General features: G+C 35.7%; 2 protein-coding genes across 4 annotated transcripts in view; both read right to left on the bottom strand.

Annotated features, from left to right (window-relative positions):
• Nucleotides 1-7,580: 7,580 nt before the first annotated feature.
• On the bottom strand, nucleotides 7,581-8,473 carry LOC110786518 (peptidyl-prolyl cis-trans isomerase). The gene has a single exon (XM_021991071.2). It carries the CDS (start codon nucleotides 8,376-8,378, stop codon nucleotides 7,863-7,865), a length of 516 nt encoding a protein of 171 aa, XP_021846763.1. The 5' UTR covers nucleotides 8,379-8,473; the 3' UTR covers nucleotides 7,581-7,862.
• Nucleotides 8,474-9,661: 1,188 nt separating this feature from the next.
• LOC110786517 (uncharacterized) overlaps nucleotides 9,662-22,633 on the bottom strand; it is a 29,981-nt gene continuing 17,009 nt past the window's right edge. For all 3 annotated transcript variants that reach the window (XM_056842949.1, XM_021991070.2, XM_056842950.1), the window contains 13 exons: nucleotides 22,202-22,345; nucleotides 21,999-22,106; nucleotides 20,069-20,179; nucleotides 19,076-19,183; nucleotides 18,713-18,823; nucleotides 17,588-17,769; nucleotides 16,996-17,467; nucleotides 16,304-16,411; nucleotides 15,103-15,161; nucleotides 13,580-13,964; nucleotides 11,063-12,604; nucleotides 10,227-10,434; nucleotides 9,662-10,134 (listed from right to left, as the gene is read on the bottom strand). In XM_056842949.1, coding sequence (XP_056698927.1) covers nucleotides 10,034-10,134; nucleotides 10,227-10,434; nucleotides 11,063-12,604; nucleotides 13,580-13,964; nucleotides 15,103-15,161; nucleotides 16,304-16,411; nucleotides 16,996-17,467; nucleotides 17,588-17,769; nucleotides 18,713-18,823; nucleotides 19,076-19,183; nucleotides 20,069-20,179; nucleotides 21,999-22,106; nucleotides 22,202-22,345 — 3,639 coding nt within the window. In that variant the 3' untranslated portion in view covers nucleotides 9,662-10,033. The remainder of the gene's footprint in view (nucleotides 10,135-10,226; nucleotides 10,435-11,062; nucleotides 12,605-13,579; nucleotides 13,965-15,102; nucleotides 15,162-16,303; nucleotides 16,412-16,995; nucleotides 17,468-17,587; nucleotides 17,770-18,712; nucleotides 18,824-19,075; nucleotides 19,184-20,068; nucleotides 20,180-21,998; nucleotides 22,107-22,201; nucleotides 22,346-22,633) is intronic.

Genomic DNA, 22,633 nt, shown 5'->3' with positions numbered 1-22,633 from the left:
GCATATTATTTCCTGAATTTGATTTTCTTTAAGAGATATATTAAAATTCATTGTTGGTTAGATATATGTAAAGATTCGTTTCATATTTCCATCAAAAATATAAAAATGTTCTTTCCATATTGATCAGAAGTATGCCAAGATTCTTTTCTTATTTATTTTCAATAACACGTACTTTTTAATTTAAAGGTAAGAAAAATAGTATATTGGGAGATCCTCCGCAAGCGAGGGTTACTCCTAAAATAATCACGGTCTAAAATGGAAAATAACTGAGTACTATTATAAGATTCGAAACTCATGGTGTTAGGGGCGGACCCAGAAATTTATAAATGGGGGTCCAAAAAAAAAAAATGATTTGCTTTCTAATTTTTCGTAATTGCTCTTTATAAAAGGTTAAAGGTGAGAGGTAAGTACTCGAAATATTAAAAACGCCATAATAAAATATGTGGAGGATTTATGAACTTTAATTTTGGATTTTCATAGCAATAAACTCAACACCTAGTCCAAATTGCAAACAATAACTTGACGCCATTTCAATTTAAAATGAAAAAAACGAGTTTTTCATACTTAAAATGAGATTTACTTTATTCCAATAATTACCACTAGAAGTATATCTTAAGAAAAATACAAAATATCTTTGAAGAAAAAATAACATTACTATTTTCTTGTGTTTTTGTAAAAGCAAAATCATGAACCATTCTAGAAAAAAAGCGATAGAAGAAAAAAAAAATAAACATAAAGAATTTAGATGATCAACAAAGAGGAAAAGACAAAAAATTAAATGGAAAAAATCCATAATTAACTTGGATTTGAACCCTGGTCACGTGGGTAAAATAGTACTCGAGCAACCATTATGCTTCAAATACATTTCATTGTTATAAATGCAAGTTAATTATACATAACTTAACTATTTCAACTGTAATTAATTCCCCCAATATCAATTTTACAGTTTTTTTTCCAAAAATAATGGTGGTCCCTTTGGACCCCTCTAGGGGTACATAGGTCCGCCTCTAATGGTGTATGTTTCTAGTTAAGTAACCAACATTTGCGATCCAATCTGCTGCCCGTTTAGCTTCTCGATAGACGTGTTTAATATCCCAATTGTCGAATAAGGTGAGAATATCCTTGATAACTTAAATGATGAAATGGAGCTTTCACGGGATTTTTCAAGTTCCTTTAACTGCGTTGATAGCTATCAAATTGTCTCCTCAATCCTTAGATGCTTGATGTTGATGCGTTTTGCTTCTTGAAGTCCTTTTGTGAAGAGCACAAGCTTCTGTCATAAAAGCTTGAGTAATGCCCAGGTTGTAAGTGTGGACACGGATAGAAGCGTCATTGTTGTCGCGAATAATAAATCCAGTTGATGCTGATGAAATTTTGCATGAACCGTCAAAATTGAGTTTGAACGTACCCGGTGGAGGAGAGTACCATCGAACTAGAATAGGAGGGAGTGTGGATAATTGTAGTGTGTGTGTGTGTGTGAAGTGAAAGGGGCACCCTTAAGTTGATGCAAGTCAATATTAGTTCGAAGCTGCCATTCTTTGTGGGCTATATTAGCCTTAAAGAAGACTCGAAAAACATTAAAATTACCATTGTTGAAAATGCAGGCATTTCTCTCTTTCCATATCGCCCAAGCTGTAAATAAAAATTTACAAAGGGTTGTTTGGTATTTTTTTAGATACCGAATGGTATCAAAAAAGTCAGGGTGAAGGTTAGAGAAATCTAACCAAGTTTTTGTATGGTCAAGTATCCAAACATGTTTTACAGTTGGACAATTACTTCTTATTATTGAGGAAAATAGTTAAGTTCTCCTATAGAGTATTATTTAAAAAACATATTTAGCTTAGGTGGTAAAATATTGGGAGAAACGCGTAAATGAAAAGACCAAAAATATAACCTTTATACTGGAAAATGGAAATCATAGATGTAGGCATGTAGCCATTATTAGAAATAGATGGATAAACAGTTTAATACTCCTTCCGTTCCGGAATACTCGCACCGGTTTGACTTTTTGCACTATTTACATAATTCACTTTGACCCTATTTTATTTCTAGTATATGAAAACAAAAGTTAGCATATAATATATTGTTGCTTCATCTTAACATATATTTTTAAAATGTTAATATTTCGTAAGTTTTTATAATATGTAGTTAAAGATATTGGAGTCAAAGTTGTGTATTGGCAAGCGTGTCGACTCGAACCGGTGCGAGTATTCTTGGACAGAGGGAGTACATTTATATGCATGCAGTACATTAATTTGGCTTAAAACCTTAAATGGTATACAGTACAAATGTACAATAGTACATTCATGGTCAAAAAGTTTCAAAATACACCGTAATCATATACTCCATCCGTCCCTTAAAATTTGCACCGCTTTCCTTTTCGGGTCGTCTCTTAATACTTGTACCGCTTCTATAAATGAAAATTTATACCAATATTATATTAGTTCTCACACTTATTTACTAACCCCGTCTACACCCCTATTCCCTACAAAAAATTATTTAAAAAATCACACTCCCACTTACCACTCCCCATCTCTTACACATTTCTCACTAACTATAGTAAAAAAATACCCCACCATCAACTAACACCCATTAAATCCATAAGTCAACTCAAATGTCTTAAACTCCGCACCGGTCAAACCGGTGCGAGTATTAAGGAACGGAGGGAGTAGTATTTTTTTTTCCAAACAAGTTAACTAAAACAAATGCTTTACAATAAACTAATCATTTTTTTTACGGTACAATAAGCTAATCATTACTTGAGAACTACGTAGTAGATTCTTTTAAAAATATCGACACTTTAATACAACAATTAGACTTATCATACTCTCTCCATATTTATTTAAGAGATACATTTGGTCGGGCACGAGTATTAAAAAAAGAATGGAATGGAATGGAATAAAATAATAAAGCAAGTGGGGTTGAGTAGATATTTTAATAAGTAAATACGTGGGGACCATATCATTTTGGGGGTGGGAGGTGCAGTGGGGTGGGTTTCTGAAATTATTTGTTTAATAGATGGTGGGTGATAGGGTAAATTAGATGTATTATTTAATTAGATGGTAGGGTTGATAAGTTACTAAATATGGCAAGTGTATCTCTTAAATAAATACGGCCGGAAAAGACAAGTGCATCCCTTAAATAAATACGAAGGGAGTATTGTCTTATACTCCCTCCGTCATGGAATACTCGACCCGGTTTGACCGGCACAGAGTTTAAGGGACTTGAATTGACTTATTTAATTTAATAGGTAGTAGTTGATAGTGGGGTATTATTTTAATGTAGTTAGTGGGAGGTGGGTTAAGAGGTGGGGTTAGGGGAGAATAGGAGTTGAATTTTTAATTATTTTTATATGGAGTAGGGGGTAGGTAGGTTAATAGGGGTGGAGTGAGAAATAATATAATATTGTTAGAATATTTCCATTTTTAGAAACAGGTCAAGTATTAAGGGACGGCCCGATAAGGAAAACAGGCCAAGTATTTCGGGACGGAGTGAGTACTTATTTAAGTATTAGACCATATATATACTAGTTTAACAATGTGTAAAAAATCAGTGATATGACATATGATCTGACAGTTAGTAGACTATCATATGTTTTTGTAAAACAAATTTATTTATCCAACCAACTTCAACTTGACTTTAGCATTTCCAATCTTTTTTTACGCATAGCACACCCGGTTCACCGAAGCTTAGTTCAGACTACATCCGGACTTTAGCATTTCCAATCAATTGAAGAAGGTCACTTCTTTCTTTTGTTTGAGACCTCTCTTTAGTTGCCAATAGCCAGTTTCGCAATATATAGTGGGTGAAAGGAATTTTGTTACAAGTGTTTTTTTAATAAAAGAGAAAGAAAGGCAATATTGAATCAATGCTTTTCTTATTTCTTTTTGACTAAAAGTTTCCACCAATAGTTATGCCAAATGCTAAAGTTGTGGTTGTCGATTGTCATTATGCCACAAATACCATGTGCACCTAGTATATATGGAATTATGTACACAATGTTTTTCTATTAGTTGAAATGACATATTTATTGTCTTTTATTCTCATTTTCTAGTGGATTTGATGATGTGTCAACAAATTAATGGTGATGTACAAGAAAATATTATACACTAGGTTTACATGTAACCTTTTCCACGAATACCCTTTTCATGAACCAAATATCCACTAAAAGCAATGACTCAATGGGTTCATCTTTTACCCCACTTACGGGGGAAGTGATAAATCCAAGGAAATTTTTACTTCTTCCAAGGAAATCCATATTTTTTCAAAGATGATTTCCTTGGAAGAAGTGAATTATTCCTTGGATTTATCATTTCCCCACTTACGGCCTTAACCTTAACAAGCCACAAACAACATCAATTAATGTCACCAAATCGTGTTCATTTATTTAATACATGGTTTTCATGCGTGTAGATTAGCAAAGTAGCAACCTAATGTCAATTTTTTTTTACATCGGATAAACTTACATTAATGAAAAGGTACATTAGTTAAAATATTCACATACTACTTATACTGTTTCACTGTCTAAACTTTGGGGGCTATTCAATACCCTTACACATCCAAAGCTACAAGTTGAGCTCTACAAGGCCTTACAAACCACTGTCATAAGCATTAGTACATTACAAAGATAGTCAACGACTTGTTTGTTGGCTGTTGATCATTGGAAGTTGGAACCATCTTGCACATCCCCATTTCCTTTTCCGTTAATATCTTTTATCAAAGTATATGATTTAACACAATATAAATGGCGGTTAAGTGAAATTATTAGGTATCCAATTTAGCATATATACTTAAACATTAACTTGAATACAAAGTATGAATTAAGACTTACCAATGATGTCTTGGCCCAGTAGTTAAGACTGAGGGCCTGTGCACGATAGGTCTCAGGTTCGAATCCCCCCGCCCCATTTATAATTTATATTGCCCTTGTGCTCATTCGCACCCAAAAAAAAAAAAAAGTATGAATTAAGACTTTATTAGACATTATAGTTAAGATTGGAGAAACATATACTTTATTCGTTCTTTTTGAGTTAACACATTTTTTTATCACGTTTGTAAATAGAATATTTCAATCATCAATATATTTAATTATTAAAGTTGGTATTATAAATTTATACAACGAGAAGATTGTAACAACATTGCAAATGACTATGTTTTTTTCTTAGTAGAAACTACAAATTCAACACTAAAAGTCAAAGTAGCTTATATAAAAGTGTCAAATGTCAAATTGCATCATCTAGAAAAGAAAGCAAAAAACATATCATTGTATTTTTATCAAAATTCCAAAATGCTTCTACTAAAAATGGGTAGCTTTATCATGTTATTCGCACACAACATTTTGTTTTTTTATAGAGCGTTTTTTATCTTATCAGATTTATCTAAATATTCCATTTATTCCTTTAAGTTGTTCCCTAAAAAAGATGGTTGAAAACTAAGAAAAATAGAATTTTGGTTTGTATAGGGATATGAGTAATGATTGGTGTAAGAATAATGATTGGAAAGAGAAGAGAACATATTAAAAAAATAAGGGAAATGAGAGAACTGTATTTTATTAGAGTGGTGTATGGAGAATGATAAATGAATTAAATAAGGGAGAGTGGATGAATGGGGAAGGGTGAATGAATAAAATAAGGAAAGGCGGTAAAATTTAGGGTAAAATATGGGTAGAATCTTAAGATTTTATGGTAATTAGAAAGGGATATTAGGATGTTTTGGTAAAAAACATCAAATCTTAACACTTATAAAGCCTTGAACTTCTATTACTATTCACACAATAGTCCACTTACCATTATGCCCTCATTTTGTGCCTTAATTTTGTTTTTGTCTTATTCTTATCAATAGTATGAGGATAATTATACCCTTGGTCATATAGTTACCATGTGTGTGTGTTTTTTTTTTTCCTTTTCTATTTTGCCTTTTTTTTCTTCATTTTCTTGGGAACCCGATAACTCATTCCACCGAATTTCTCGCATCACTCTTTCTAACCTAGCTTTCTTCCGCCCTATTCCCGTCTTTCCTATCAATGTTGCTTGTGGAATGCTACATTGTCAATGACACAAATATTGTAACCGTATGATTTCATATTATTATTTACATGCAAATTGAACTTTAGCATTGTTTTTATAGCATTTAACGTAAATTTGTAAATGTTAGTCTTTTACGTAACATTTCTGTAAACTAAATTTGTATACCTTGGAGGATCGTGCGCGCTAGCGCATGAACAATATTTAGGAACGGAGGGAATATATTTTTGTATTTATACTCTCTCAGTATTTAGACAAATACTCCGTCTACACTTTCCATTTTTGACATATTTTGATCCCACTTTTAATTATATTTCTATTTCATGTGATCTCCACATTTACACGTGCCGATCAAAGAACATCTAGAGCGATTTCCTTCAATATTGCATAAAGATCCAACAATTCCCTAAATACGTTACTATTTAAGTTATTTCCCACCATACCGTCGACGTAAGCAAGGGAGAAAGAGAAGTAATTTTTTTTTTTCCGGTTCAGCATTGAACCGCTCTATGAGATAGCGGTTTTGTTTTAAAGCAAACCGCCATCTCAGATGGCGGTTCAATGTTATAAACCGCTATCTGAGATAGCGGTTTGTATTAAAACAAAACCGCTATCTCAGATGGCGGTTTACTTAATTTTAAATTATTTTTAACATGAATTACCGTTTATATAGAAATATAATTTAGAAGTAACCTTTTGTGACATCAATTGTGTTTGTAGTTCAGTGGATAGAGTGTGTTGTTTCTACGCAGGAGGTCGTGGGTTTGAATCCTACCTTGATGTGTTTATTTCTTTTTAACCATTTATTAATATTAATTATGAACATTTCCAAATTTAACTTATCAACATTAGTGTCTGTAGCTCATGGGTTCAACCCCTAGCTGATGCACTTTTTTTTTTTTACCATTTATAAATAGTACGTGATTATAAACCGCTATCGGTTTATAAAAAAAGACCGATTTTAATGCTGACGTGGACGGTATAGAGGGAATTAAGTTAAAAAGTGGCGCATTTTGGGAATTTGACGTTCTTTAAACAATATTAAAGGAAATCGCTAGAACATCTATTTTTAATTTTTAAACTATATTAATACTAGTGAAATGAAAATGATGTACAAAGCCCAACCCAAGCCCAGGATGTACAGTATTCCAGAAACAGCCAAATTGTACCGCGTTTGGCAGATATTTTTATCAAAGTCGTGTCAAATTATGAGATAGTCACGCACTCGCGTGACCCTTTCCATAAAAATCCTCACCCTATCCTCTTACTCTTTTGATTACGAGTACTTGTCACTTTATTCAGAAAATTTAAATCTTCGTCCATTTTATCTCTCCTCCTAACTTTTGTCTTCTTCCCTGTTTTCCAACCGTTAGATCCGAATCCCTCGCCCCTTCAGTCTAACCAGATTCTTTCGTTCCACCATTTTTCTTACGGAGTATTTTTTTTCTCAGTTAAACCCAATTAACAATACCATTGTTGGTTCTGATAACGGAAAAATAGACGGGAATTCGATCACAAGAACCCAATATTGATATGTGAAAATTAAGAGAAATGAGATTTTGAACCAGAGAATTTCAATTATTTATCCCAATTGCCTTAGTAAGAGAAACATGATCATCAACAAACAGCACCAAAACAAAAAATGAAAAACACGGGAAACTAAAATTTAGATCACAATCTCTCTCCTCTTCTCGAACTTTCTCTCTCCTAAAACCCTAAAACAAACCACCAATATTATTCTAGCAGACAGATAGATTGACGAAGATCAGATCTAAGACCGGACCATCAAACGACGATGACGATGTTGTAGATGATGATAGGATCATACTTCTTCTATCCTTAAAGTTGACCGCAGTCAGCAATGACAACAGGGCGAGAACACTTTCCACTGCCAGATCCAACCTTCTCAATAGCCCTAACAACGTCCATGCCTTCAACCACCTGACCGAAAACACAGTGCTTTCCATCGAGCCACTCGGTCTTCTCGGTACAGATGAAGAACTGTGACCCGTTGGTGTTGGCACCAGCATTGGCCATGGAAAGGATTCCTGGACCAGTGTGCTTCCTTACGAAGTTCTCATCGGCGAACTTCTCACCGTAGATTGACTCGCCACCGGTACCGTTTCCGGCGGTGAAATCACCTCCTTGGCACATGAATCCGGGGATGACACGGTGGAAGGCGGAGCCCTTGTAGTGGAGTGGCTTTCCCCTGCGGCCGTTTCCCTTCTCTCCGGTGCAGAGTGCGCGGAAATTCTCGGCGGTTTTGGGAACAACATCGGCGTACAGCTCCATGACGATTCTTCCGGCAGGTTGGCCACCAACAGCCATGTCAAAGAAGACCTTTGGGTTCGACATGATTTTTTAGGGTTTTTCTAGGGATTTGAGATTGGAATTTGGGGATTTTTGGGATTGACTTAGGGTTTGTTGTGATTGATGATGGTGGGGTGTGGGGAGCGAAGGGGTTTATATAGAAGGGTTTTGGGAGGGTGAGTTAGGGATTTTATTGTGAGTTGATCTGAGACGTTCTTATAAACACGTGGTTGGTTCTTGTGGTGTTTCGATTAACTAGGGTTAGGGGTTGAACTTGGGTTGGGTTAGGATAAATGATGGATATCCGGAATACTTTTATGGATGGGGTCATGGGGGAGTGTATTTGAGATCCGGTTTTCCGCTTTTTTTATGTGGTTTTGCTGCTTTTCGATTTTTATTTTTCGATTTTTGTGTTTTTAGATTTAAAGTTGAACCCATAAAAAATTCTTTTGTTATTTTTTTGGGTTCTCCTTTTTTAATTTCTATGCATGAATGAATTGTTAATTTAATTGCCAATAACATTTAATAATTATATACTCCGTAATACTTTGTATCATTTTTTTAATTTCCAACATACTATCTCAGTTCCTAAAATATTTATCGTTTTTAGAAGATACTACGTATTACACATTTACATATGAGATTATAATGTTATCCAAACAAAAGTAAAATGAAAATACACATCACTATGATGAACATTAACCTGAACTATCATGAGCTCCATCCGCTTTGAAATAATGGGGACAATTTCATGATCGTCAATGAAAATCTTAGGTCATTAATATCTCTAATTTTGTATTAGTAAAAATTATAAAAGTTGATATTCCGAATCGAGATAAATCAAACAAGACCCTACACGACTATATTTTTCTTTAACCATCAATCACAAATGATAGTCCAATTGAAATTTGTGAATAATATCAAAAGTCAAAGGGTACCTATTGTTTCGCAACGGGGGAGTAAGCTTAGTTGTCAAATAGCCATTATGTATAAAGTTCTTAGGCAGTGGCGTATCCTTATTGTCGCCCGAGGAGGCCAGGAAAAAAAATCGTAGTGTACTTTTAGCTACTGTCCCCTATGATTAGAATATAGTTGTGTAAATCTCATACTATATTGCTTATTCCTTTACTAGCCCCCTTAGTTAAACATTTTAACATTCGATACATTTTAAAAAATACTATGATCCAAAAATAATGGACATGCTGCCCAGAAATCTATTCCCAAACGGTAAATGAGATAAATTGAGAAAGGACTCCTATTAACACCCATCAATATTCCTTTATTCTTGAAAGCCATGAAAATTACTCACAGGAAAGAGACCAATAAAATGAAAAAGAGATGATCCGTTTTGATAGATATTAACATAGAATACAAAATTTTAGTTACCGAGTACTATTTTTACAGATGAAAAGTGAAACAATTCATTGATTCAAGATAGCAAGAGCCCAGAAGATGTGAATTTTGGCCTTTATCAAATATTCCTCATTACCTTCTGGATAGGAAAAGTATTTCTGGGTACGCAGGAATTTTCTTTCTTTACTTCTCCCCAACTTCTCTCCACCTCTCCCTTGGAATCGCACTAGCGTCCACATAACGGGAATGGTCCGAAGATACTATAGAAACATAAAGGATAAATACCTTTACAATATTCTGTTCTGTACAAGTTTGACGAAACTCTTGTCTCACTACAGTGCAATTTACTACAAAATGCCTTCATTTTGTAACAAACCTGGATATACGAATGATACAATTTGCTTCAAATGCTTCATTGAAGACTTCAAAAACGTTTGTCCCTCGGTAGCTGCAACCAAATTTGTAAAATTAACACTAAATAAAATTGATAAACTAAGGTTCATAATCATTCTCGGGGAAATGAATTGTTAAGTGATTTACCTCTGACTAAAAACCTCATTTGTTTAGAGAAATCTTCAACACGTCCCATCACAGGTCTAATTCCGCAGATTTGAGAGACGCAATGTTCCAAATACAAAGCCATTTCCACTATCTTAAGCAACAAAAGGCAGACAGCTTGGGTATTAGGTTGTATCTGTTTGGATTTATCGGTTTCGCAAACTTCAGTAACAATAGCAATTGTCTGGTCCTGGATATCAATGAAAGCGTGAAAATGTTCAGAAATCAGAAAAGTACGCTTCATATAGAAAAGCATTATGGCAAATCAGATGAAATTGATCATCTAGGCTCCATTTGATTTGGTGTAAAACATTTTCAGTGCAAAATGATTTTCCATGGAAAACATTTTCCAAGGGAAAGCACAATTCCAAACTAGTTTTCCATTGTTTGGTTCTTTAAAAGAAAATGGGAGAAAATGGTGAAGATTGAGGCTCCGTTTGGTTTGGTGTAAAACGTTTTCATTGTAAAATGAATTTCCATGGAAAACATTTTCCAACACAATTCTAAACTAGTTTTTCTTTGTTTGGTTCCTCAAAGAAAATGGGAGAAGATGGTGAAGATTGAGGGGAAGAAAGGAGACGGAGGTAAGGAGGAAAGGATGAAAAGTGGTTTCCCTCCCTTTCACATGGAAAAGGTTTTTCCTCCTTTGAGGGAGTTATGGAAAATTGTTTTCCATCCCTTTCCCAACCAAATGGCGTAAAATGATTGGAAAGTGGAAAATGGTTTTCCATGAAAACATTTTACACCCTACCAAACGGAGCCTAATCAAAGCAGTTGTTAACTGGTGTAAAATGTATACAACAGGAAAAACATATTACCTGCAAGCAGTGTAATATTTCTGGATCAGGAAGCTCTGGGAAATGGGAAAGATCGATGAAACCCAATTCTTCAGCCCGTGCAGCAGCATCTTTAGCTTGTAGGAGTAAAAATTTCAGGATGAGAAATGTGACTTCATATATCTGTACAGCAACAGTATCTGAAAAGTGTGTAGATCTTCCTGTCTCCACATTTCCATTTGGTTGGTCCTTGACCATGATAGCAGTCTGTGAATATTCATCAGAAATACTGGCAACTGGTACACACCCAAGAGCAGCAGCCATAAACCATCCATTTCTGCTATTTACAAATGATGGTTTTTTGCAATAATCGTTTTCCTCTTTGGAAATTGGAGCACATAAAAGAGGCGCAGGCCGAGCAGATGACTCTCCAAGACGGTGACTTCTCCTACTAATGAAAGCTAAAAGATGGATTATATTTCCCCGAAGCTCAGAACCCATTTCTTTGGTGGCTTTTACCCACGAGTTTCTGCGCTTGGCAAGGATGCATAGCAGCATAAGAGTATGCTTCGTCTCCCTAAACGCAGACAAAGAGGTCTTCTTCTTCTGAGCCCTTAACCGTTTCTTATCATGGTCATCAGACGGTAAGCCGGGTGCACTAAGATGATACGCTATTAGATTTGCTTTCTCAGAGAAGAAGTAAGATATCATGGTATCTACCACTTCGTTACGAAGTGTAGTTTCTCCTAAAGAACAAATTGTTTCTGTAAGGACAGCCAAACCTAATCCCCAGATGAACTGTGGCTTTTCAAACTCGGTTACCAGTGTTGTGGATTTCTCTGGTTTAACCCAGTTACCCACACAGCCATTCGATAATTCCGAAAACAAAACTCTCAGAGATGTCAAGAACCCAGAGGCAACAATCATCTCAGCACCTCCTCTGACACTAGCAAGGGTCAAAAGAAACTTCATTATTACTGGAAGAGATTCAAAACAACTCTGATCACGAAGCTTGAAAATGAGTTGCTGCAAATGAAGATGTTGCTGGATGATGGGGAGCCATGTGGTGGGTGATAATAACCTCTTGATTACAAGGTCAATGGCAACAAGGGAAATAGATTGATCAGGAATTTCAGTACAGCTGCAAAGTATTGGCAATATGCCCAAACAACTATTAACCACTTCACTAGAGACTTCAGATTCACTGTCATTTGTGCTGAAAGAAAAGGTACTGCGAGAGCTGAGATCCACCACCAAATGAATCAGCATCAATAGGGACCTTATTATTAGTTTAACCTCAGCACCAAACAGCCTAGACTCACGCAACTTTTTAATGCCGAAACCGCAAGTGTTCAATATGACCAAACAAGCAGGTGAAGGCATGCCACTGTCAACATGCCTAACAAGACATAGAAGCAATTCTGTCTGTGCAGCGACATAGTTAAGAACTTCCTGAGGCGGAGCATCTGAAGCTGCTGTAAGTAATCCCAATGTCACTTGTAACTCCTTGCATTCATGGTCTACGCATGAAAGAAGTTTGTCCCTTGAGATTCTCTTCAACATACTTTTCTGTCTGTCCACTTTCTGAATTATGTAACACACAAAGGTCAAATATCAGAGAAAAGAACAAAAACTATCATCCTATATGATGCACTCTTTAAGCACTGTAGTTGCAATCCTGAAGGACAAGTGATGAATAATTAATCCATCTTTGATAACTATTACCAGCAAATAATAGATAGAAACTACCATGTAATTCAAGGAACTTATAGAAATTGACTAACATTTGAAAGATATCTCAATATGGACGCAACATAGGTTCTCATGCACCTAAGAAGGCAAAGCACCTTGCATTTTTCTGTGATACACAGCTTATAATTATCAAAAGAAAAAGTCTCAAGTGAAATGCACCTAAGGAGGCAAAAGCACCTTGCATTTTCCTGTGATTCACAGCTTATAATTATCAAAAGAAAAAGTCTCAAGTGAAGTGTGATACACTGCTTAAATTTTACCTGTAGGAGAAGTCTCAAGTGAAGTGTAACACACTGCTTACATTTTACGAAAAGGAAAAAGTCTCGAGTAAATTCAACTAAATGACGCTGGAATGAATCTTGATTGCCAAAATCCCGCTGGACATTTTAAATACTTCAGTGTTCAGAAAGATCTCCCAGCCATCCCCTTAATTGAAGCCATATGGTCTAATTTACATTTTATAAGAAATAAACCACACAATGGGGAGTAAGCAACCGAAATGATCTACCGGGAATAGAGAAGACAATCTTTCATGAACAAGGACTGAGGATTGTTCCTTGCATATTTGAAAATAGGCACTATACACGTAAACCATGAAGTTGCAGTACACAACCAGCTGAAAACATAGAAAATAAATGTTCACAAAAGATCCAGCAAGCATGAGACACAAAAGTATGAAAATATCTGTTCCACACGGTTATCCCCTAATAATAAAAGAGAACTACTCAAGTTTATATTATGACTATGCAGCACGTACACAAAGCTCAAAGTATAATAGCTTAAGCAAAAAAGGAGCTAGAAACTTACATCCCCCATATTGAGAGTTATAATTGTGATAAGAGCTCGCAACGCTTGGAGTCTTGAACCAAGGATCAACAACATAGAGTTGGCACGCTGCAGGTACAGTAATGTAGTGTCCACAATCTTTTTTGATGCTTTCCATTCCGAGTGATCCCAAATTTCAAGGCCAATGTCATCTTGAAGGCGCAAAATATCAAACAAGTAAGCATTGTTGCCTCCTGCTGAGAAATCATTAACACTCTTCTTCTGATAAGCTTGCAGAAGATCTGAGCCAGATAAGAACTGGGAAAGCTCTTTGAATGGGCCATGCTCGATGTTGCGTCCTTCCAACTCTCCTTGTATATGATAATAGAGATCATTGAGTATCAAGTTCTTTATGTGTATTCCTTCACTGAAATAAAATGAACATTGCCAGATTATACCGGAGTACAATTGCACAAAAGATCCTAAAGAAAGATAAGTATAACAACTACTTCCTCTGTTTCTTATTAGATGCATCACTTTGACTTTTACACTATTCACCTATATTACTTTAACACTCTAGTTTCTAGGGGTGTCGACATTCGTATCCATGACATGACACCCAAAATACATAGTGGCCTTGTATGAAAATTATTACATCTAGAGTGTCAGAAGAGTTTCGAATCCTCCGATCCCTTATCGGACACAACACCCAAATAAGAGTCTGGGCAACATAGCTATTCACAAACTAACTTTGACCATGTTTATTTACTACTCCGTAATATGTAAAGATAAATGTCATTATTTTATTATTCTTGGTTACTCTTAATGTATACTTCCTCTGTTTTTTTTTTATAATTGCACCATTTGATGTTTCACGCTTGTCGATGCAAACTTTATCCATTAATATCTCTAATCATGAATTAGTTAAAAATATAAAACAGAATTGATATTTTGAAAATATATATCGAGACTAATCTAACAAGATCCCACACCATATATGACTATATAATTCCTTATGTATAAATCACAAAAGAATGATTAAAGAAAGTGTGAATAGTGTAAAATTGCAAACGGTGCGTTTATAAAAAAACCGGAGGAAGTATTTTTATAATACCAGTTATTTACAATATTTATTAGAAGAGTGTATAAAAAATGTAAAAAGTTAAATCGATGCACCTACTGTGAAACGGAGGAAGTGGCAGGGTTAGGGCATGTAAGGTTTTTATTTTTGTTTGAAATAAATGCCAAATCTGAGTCAAAAGCCAAAAGATTCAATCATCACTGAATTTCTTTAAAACAAAGATGTAGCTCAAGACTTGCAGTTGAACATACAGACATGTGCGACATCAAGTGCTATGGAAGATGCGCACTTCATATGGCAGTAATAAATTAGGATAAAAATAACAATCTTAATAGTTTATATTCCATTTCTTCCCACAAACTGACGAAGTCATATATTATAACCTTTCAGAATTGACGTTTCAAAAAAAGAAATCGAGTTGTTTACTTCTCAGTTAAACTAGTTCTCACAAACAGTTCCATCGTTCATTTGACTGTTTTGTTACCTGTAACCATGCTGTGAATATTGGGTGCACAACTCAGAATATGCAGGTAGATTGAACAACTGCAGATAATTCCATAAGAAATAATTAGATCGCGAAATCAAAAGGAGAAAGAAGGTAAACGAATAATGTTAGAATGCATACCATGGGTATACATGTCCAGCTAACAGTAGTATTAAAATCTAAGCATGACAGTCCTTCAGGACAAAACTATGATGGTCATATTGCAGGTGGATGCTACACTGTGAAGCAGTGGCATAGTATTTTATAGAAAACAGGAACACTATATACATAGGACATATTTCTGGGAAACAAAGTATAATACCATCTGACACATAGTCAACAACAAACAAATTTTATTATAAAACAAAAAACACAAATGAGAATTGAATAAGTACATGCAGTGAACACTGGGCTTTTAAAGACCGAGAAAAAAGAGATAAGAACATCCCAAGTATTCTCAACAAAAAGAAGTCCTTAACAGTTCAAGCTATACGATGTTCTCTTTTTATCCTGACAGGCAAGAACTCCAAGAAGCCAAAATTTTGGATCAGGGCATCCAACAGATTTATGTCACTTAGGGTGCGTTCTGTTCACCTTAAAAAAATAAGTTTCATGTCCAATAAGTTCAGATAAGTTCAAATAAGTTCAGATAAGTTTCAATAAGTTCCAATATTAATAATAATATTGTTATTTATTATTTATTGTTTATTGTTTATTATTTATTATATTATTGGTAATTTTATTAGTAATAAGTTTCAAGAAATTCCAATAAGTTTCAATAAGTTCAGATAAGTTAAGGTTAAATAAGTTGAACAAAACGCCCTTAAATGGTTTGAATAAAAAAAATTGACATAGGCAAAGAGCTACTAGCAATATTTATTGTGATTCTTCAAGTCTGCTATTACAAAGAAATGATTTCTTGAGAAAGTCAGCACATATGCATTCTTCCCATAAATAATGTAATCAATGTCAACATATACATTCAAGAAAACCCAGGCATATATAATTTTGATGTAGGGATATATGTCAGGTGTCAAAGAGTGCTGAGCACAAGACACAGACATAAGGCTACAGCACGAGTTTCAGTTCTTTGAGCATGAAACTGAAAAATAGGCACTTCAAGATGATATGAACGAAACGAACAGTATTTGAGATACATATAGCTGATGGAAGCTTCAGGATGAAATCTAAAGGAATTGACCTTTGTAGACAGTGTGGTAACTTCTTCTATGAAAGATAAAGACATGCTGCCAGCATCACCTGTGGCCAACTTCGCAATTATGTGTGAAGCAAGCAAACCAAAAGCAATCTGCAGGGAGAGCATGAAGTTGTAAACTATTAAAAAAAAAAAAAAGATAAGCATGCAGCCTGAGAAACCTCAATAACCGTCCAACCTAGCGTTAGTTAGAGAGAAATGCAGCTATCCGTTGTAGCATCAATTTGAAAGCAATGTAGGTGACGTATAGTCTGGTTCATATATGAGTATATGACAAATAATCCTAAACTAAATGGACAGAGTGCAAACAAAACCAATCAACAGCTAGTATATTCATTGATACATCTTTATATGAACCAGAGATGAAGTAAATACTATAGATACAAATACAATTGTCGGATAATAATAATTCCAGCTGAAGATAATAAAAAAAAAAGAGCAATACGGAAAATTCAAGATTCCTCAAAATTTAGTTAACCATAAAAAACATCAACCAACTACCTTTCCTCTCATACTTAGAGCAGAGCTTCTTTTTCTAACACGCAACCCACAGAAAGGAACACAAATACAATTACGGGGAAATTAGTTCTTTAGGTTCTTTGCGATTGAACATATTCTGAGTGACAATAATTAAAAATGAAGTCCAACAACTTAACAAGCTAACGCAGTAAACTAACCTTTGCTTGAAGATAAATATCAGTATTATACATGCAAGTTGCAGTTGATTTTAGAAGGACGCTCAAACCAGCGCTATCAGACCAAGATAACAGGATATCTTCAAGGTGTTCTGATTCTGCGGACACTTGTGCACTGGTCCCAATACCTCCAACTTTTCCTTTCAAGGATTGATCAGTTTGTCTTATCAGAAACTTGGCATGCAATAACTTCTGCTGCAGAAATATTTCTAAAGCCATAATATCTAATGCAGCAGACTGGCATTGATACTCATACGAACACTTTTGTGCCTCGGTTTCAGGAAGATTTATTGGCGAGGGAGCTTCCGTACGGCTGATGAGCATTACAGATTCAGACAACTGTTTCCAAAACTTCTTAGACTTTCTAATGGCCTTCAGAATATCAGTATATTGTGCAGCTCCTTGCCACAGTGCTTTCATAAGATTCAGTATACTCAAAAGAACTCTGGCATTCCTGGGTGTGAGGATATTAAAAAGAGGAAGACATGTAAGTTGGAATTAATTTAGTGTTTTAGGGGGATGGGGGTGGGGCAGACCCATAAAACTGGTGGTAATTCAAACATATATAAGGTACCTTTCAATAAGTGTATCAGATTTTTCAACATAAAGCACAAGCATTTCCACTAGATGCATTGCATTGTCAGACTTCAAAGCCTGGGAAGTGGAATCCCTTCCGTTTTCATTTAAATCACCATTATTCCTTGAATGGTCAGGTCTAATCTCTTCACCAGAAAAAACAGCAGCAAGAAAAGCAGGCTGCCCAAACAAAAATAATAAACAATGTGAACAGACTTATAGACACAACAGCTGAATACTCCGTATAAGAAAGTAAGATGTGCTACCAGATGACTGTCAAGGTAAAACTCAACATGAGTAATCTAAATTCTTGCTTCCAGTTCTCGTAGCGAGGTCATAATAACTACGAGAATGGGGGAAACTATTACATAAACAAACTCAGATGCACCACAGATATGCAGACTACTGAATGTCATAAAAACAGCTGTCAATCTGTCATGGCAGCGTATTCTCAATGGTAAACTAATTATCTAATCACGAAACCATCTGAGGACTCTGCCTCTTCATCTGCCAAACATTGTCCTTTACCTTTAACCTATGTCATATGTGGAACACATTGTAGTTGCAGAAATCGTCTAAGCTTCCCCAGAGAGACACTGACGTAGTGACGTCATAGAAGTATTATTTTCTTTCATCACTCTCCTCTAGATAAGTTTATTCTCAATGTTCATCAATGGAACTTAAGTGAAGGACTGCTAAAAATTTCTATCACGTATGAAAACCAGCAAAACGGAAAAGTTAGGCAAGACATATCCACCAAATTAGGTATTGAAAAATAAAAAATGTGATACAGTCAAACTGCTACATTGAACTAACTCCCTTCCTCGGTCTCGGTCTCACCCCCCCCCCCCCCCCCCCCAACCCAGAAAAACAAGTACAAAAAGACAACAGAAACAAAAGTTTAGTTAATAACTAAGTGGCAAGATCAGTTCCAATTCTCTCTTCCTAATCTTCAAGTATCATGACAAATAACCGAAATAATTAAAAACCGAAGCACTGAACACTATTTATTAACATGAAATTCAACAAATTTCCAAGCACATGTCAATCATTCATAAAGAGTCAGTAACAGTTTACTCTGGCATCATTACAGTTTCACAAAAAGAACTAAAACACAACAGACCTGGTGAGTCGCTGCAGAAGTAAGTAGCTCAATAACAGCTACAAAGAGGGGTTCATTCTTTTCAGGTTGTTCACGGATAATACTTTCAATGGCATATCTTAGTTGCATAACCTGAGACACAGTTTTAGATAGCTCAAAACTTGGATTTGATAATTTCATTATTTAGGCAAACAAAATCATTTGATAAAAATATATCTAGACCAACATATCATGCTTTAACAGACAAGGAATTGTTCGTATAGATTTTCCGCCATAAGTTAAAGTATGTAATAGGTAGATAAAACGATTTCCATTAATTTAAAAATGCAATCATACAATACATGCAGTTTGATTGAACAATAATGTCCAGGAACAAAATTTGACCTGTTTACCGCCCAGACTGAAGTTTGCATTCCCAGATAAATAAGGCTGTGAATGATCAGCAGTTCGGCACAACATTGAAAGTGCTGCAGTAGCTCCCACTTGTATAGCCTGCAAGTCCTCCAGTCAGCATATACTGTATGTGACACTATGTGTATCTAATCTAAACAATTGTTCACAATTACAAAACAAAACAAGCACTTTAGCAAAGCATAAAACATTGTATCAGATCGAATCATCTAAGCATCTCCTATTTTGTTATATTCCACCTTCAATGTGATTCACCTTTTTAATATGTACAGTTGGCATCAACGGAGATAATCAAGTAATAACACAGGTGCATCAAAAAAAAAATATATAACACAGTAGCAAATCTAGAGTCTTGACTTAAGGATATTGCTTTGTAGTTTATACACAAGTAGTTTGATTAGATTATAAAGACAACATAAATTCCAACTCATACAAGGCAAGACCATGTGCTTTATTTTGAAGTAGAAGATGGTCGTCCCATTATCGCTTTTCGGTCAATTGGAAACAACCTCTCTGCAATTGCAGGGGTAAGGTTGCGACGACCCCCCCTTACCCCGCTTGTTGCGGGAGCCTCTTTGAGGCACTGGGGTAATGATAATGATAATGATGACAAGGCAAGACCATGGAAAAATGAACAACAAAATTTACATCTACACAGTTATTCTGGAAGAAAACCACACATCAATGTATCAGTCACAGCATATGCAAGAATGGTCTGAACCAGATCTGCTATATGCGAGAGCCATATCATCATTCATTATCATTACCCCATTGCCTCAAAGAGGCTCCCGCAAGAAGCGGGGTAAGGGGGGGTCGGACGTACGCAACTTTACCCCTGCAATTGCAGAGAGGTTGTTTCCAATTGACCCCAAAGCGATAACGGGGCAACAACGAGAGCCATATACATAGCAAAATTTTAGCATTAAGAAGGAAAGCTAATTATAGAAAGATTTAAATAAAGCATACAGGATTTCGGAAATACGAGATTAAGGATGCCAGGGCCTCAGCAACAGGAATCGGCTTAGTAGAGTTTGACAGCAATGCTTGATAGAATACTGGCAACCCAGAGAAATCATCCTGTAACATACCAGAGGAAAATGGCATGTCAATACAGTATCTTGAAAGTACAGTAAATAACCACAAGCAAGGCATTAAGTTCTATAGAAGTTATACAGCCAGGATAAAAAATTGGATAAGTCTATAATCCGGAAAATGAATAATATAATGACCTGTAGATTCTTATATACTCCCTTCTTTTGCATATAGTTATTTCACTTCATTTTACAGACGTTCAAGGGTAGTTTAAGGTTATCGTTTATTGTTAAACCATGAGCTAACACAAAAACCAAACACCCACCGCCACAGCCAACAATATCCATGCACTAACCACCACCACCCTCGACAATTCACAGTCCACTGCACCCAACCACTACCACCAAGGTCTTCCCCGAAGGCCCTACCACATTTACCAAATCCAACCACTAAAACCATGAATATCCTGGAGCTCAATACCACCACTAAAACCTGCAACCAGATACGCTCATACACCCACCACCTAGATAAACCCACAGCTCATGACAAAGAGAGAGGGAGCAGAGATATCTATCTATCTATCTATCTATCTATCTATCTATCTATCTATCTATCTATCTATATTATTATTGAAACTCCAAACATGCTTTGCCATGCCGCCATGTGCCACCATCTTTTAAACATGACATGGCGCCAAATAGGAGAGTGTATTCATAACAAATTTATGTCATTGGATAAAAATTTAAAATTAATTTGCAATTAAATCTAATCTATTTCATACATTACTGCCTGATGATCAATGTTCTTCCTCTGTAATTATTGAGTAAAATGACCAGCATTGTCATTAGACTCATTACTCCACATATGATTAATATTCCTTAAACAAATGAATACTGACTATGAATCACTAGTACATTACTGAAACGAAATTAGTACTAATATAAATTTATATTAAATTTAAATTAATACAGAGAATTTTCCCCAATGCATTATCCCACTTCTATGATATATGGCCATTTCCCAAATCTCCATATCTACAATACTTGATTGATTAGTAAAACTATCCTACCAAAATCTAATTATGAGATACACAAAATAACGGGGCCAACGTTCGGGACACTAACTAGTTTATTCTCTAAAAGAAACACAAAGTAATGGAGATATTTCAAAACGATTTCAGATCAGAACAAACATTGAAAAAAACAGATGTAGTGGTTGTCGGAAAGGTGATTTTTTTTTAATTTTTTGGTGGAAGAGGAATGGTTGTTAAAAAGCCGCTGGAGGGAGAAGGAGACACTGGATAAGAAGAGGAAGGAGGGAAAAGGGGAACACAAGGTATTGCAGCTCGTCGGCGAGGGGGGAAGGTGGTGGACTGATGGGCTGGGTGGTTTTGTTGGCTAAAGAGAGAAAGGATGACAGGGAGGTTATGGGCATTATTCAGAGGAGTCGTTAGAGGGATAAGGAGGAGAAAGACCTATAACCGAGTTGGGGATAAAATCATTAGGGGATGTTTGATATTGACTTAAGGCTGGTTAGCTTATTAAGAGTGTAAATGTCACAACAACGTAAAGGTGGGGTGGGGGGGGGGGGGGGGGGTGGGGGGAATGCTTTAAAAAAAATAGTCGAACAAAAACGCCCGAAAAAGGAATACGGAACAACTAATTGAAATGGAGTATAACTGTATAAGATCTGGAGCTTTGAAAGGAACACCTTATATTCTACCAGAGATCGATGACAAATTTAAACAAAACCCAATAGCAGATCTACTCAATCAACCTAGGAGTTCGCTTCAGAATGCCTCCAAGAGCAATTCGTTCTACATTCATAATGCAAAAAGAGATCGATATTGCAAAGAGAGATGTACCTCTAGGAATTTGGAGAGAATGTTCACTAGAATATCCAACATGGAACATATTGCATGCTGCAAACCATCAATCTCTTTCCAATCATAAAGTCTGCTGACGTTGAGTTTCTGAGCATAGAAGGGAACAAAATCTAACTCTACAAATAAAATAGCACAAACCTAGGAAAAAGGATGAATATAACAGTAAAATGAGTCACAGTTACCTCTAATGCTGGTGATGTTGTACAAATAATTCGAAGTATCATGCTATGGATAGAAGAATCAGAAAGGATAATATCTCTGATATTTCCACCAAGCTTTTTAAGGTAAGGGATAGATATTATGCATATCTTCAGTACTCCAAGCACCTGCGTTGAAAAGAGAAAGATGCCAACAAAAATCAGGAAACAATCTTTTGACTTTAACAGCTATGCAGATTCTAGAAAAACCCTAGGCCTAGTGTCTAATTCCATAGCAGATATTTTCACAGATGAACAGATGTGGCCCTGGAACTATTTATCTCTCTACAATTTGCTCAGCCATTACATGATTAATGGAGGGGGGGGGGGGGGGGGGGGGGGGGTGAGGGGGGGACCATACATAAACATCTACAACAAGGCAGAAAAAATATCAGAAGCATTTGGAAAGAAACATAA

This window comes from Spinacia oleracea, chromosome 4 (assembly GCF_020520425.1).
Source record: "Spinacia oleracea cultivar Varoflay chromosome 4, BTI_SOV_V1, whole genome shotgun sequence".
NCBI lineage: Eukaryota > Viridiplantae > Streptophyta > Magnoliopsida > Caryophyllales > Amaranthaceae > Spinacia > Spinacia oleracea.
This window is presented reverse-complemented; position numbering and strand designations above follow the sequence as displayed.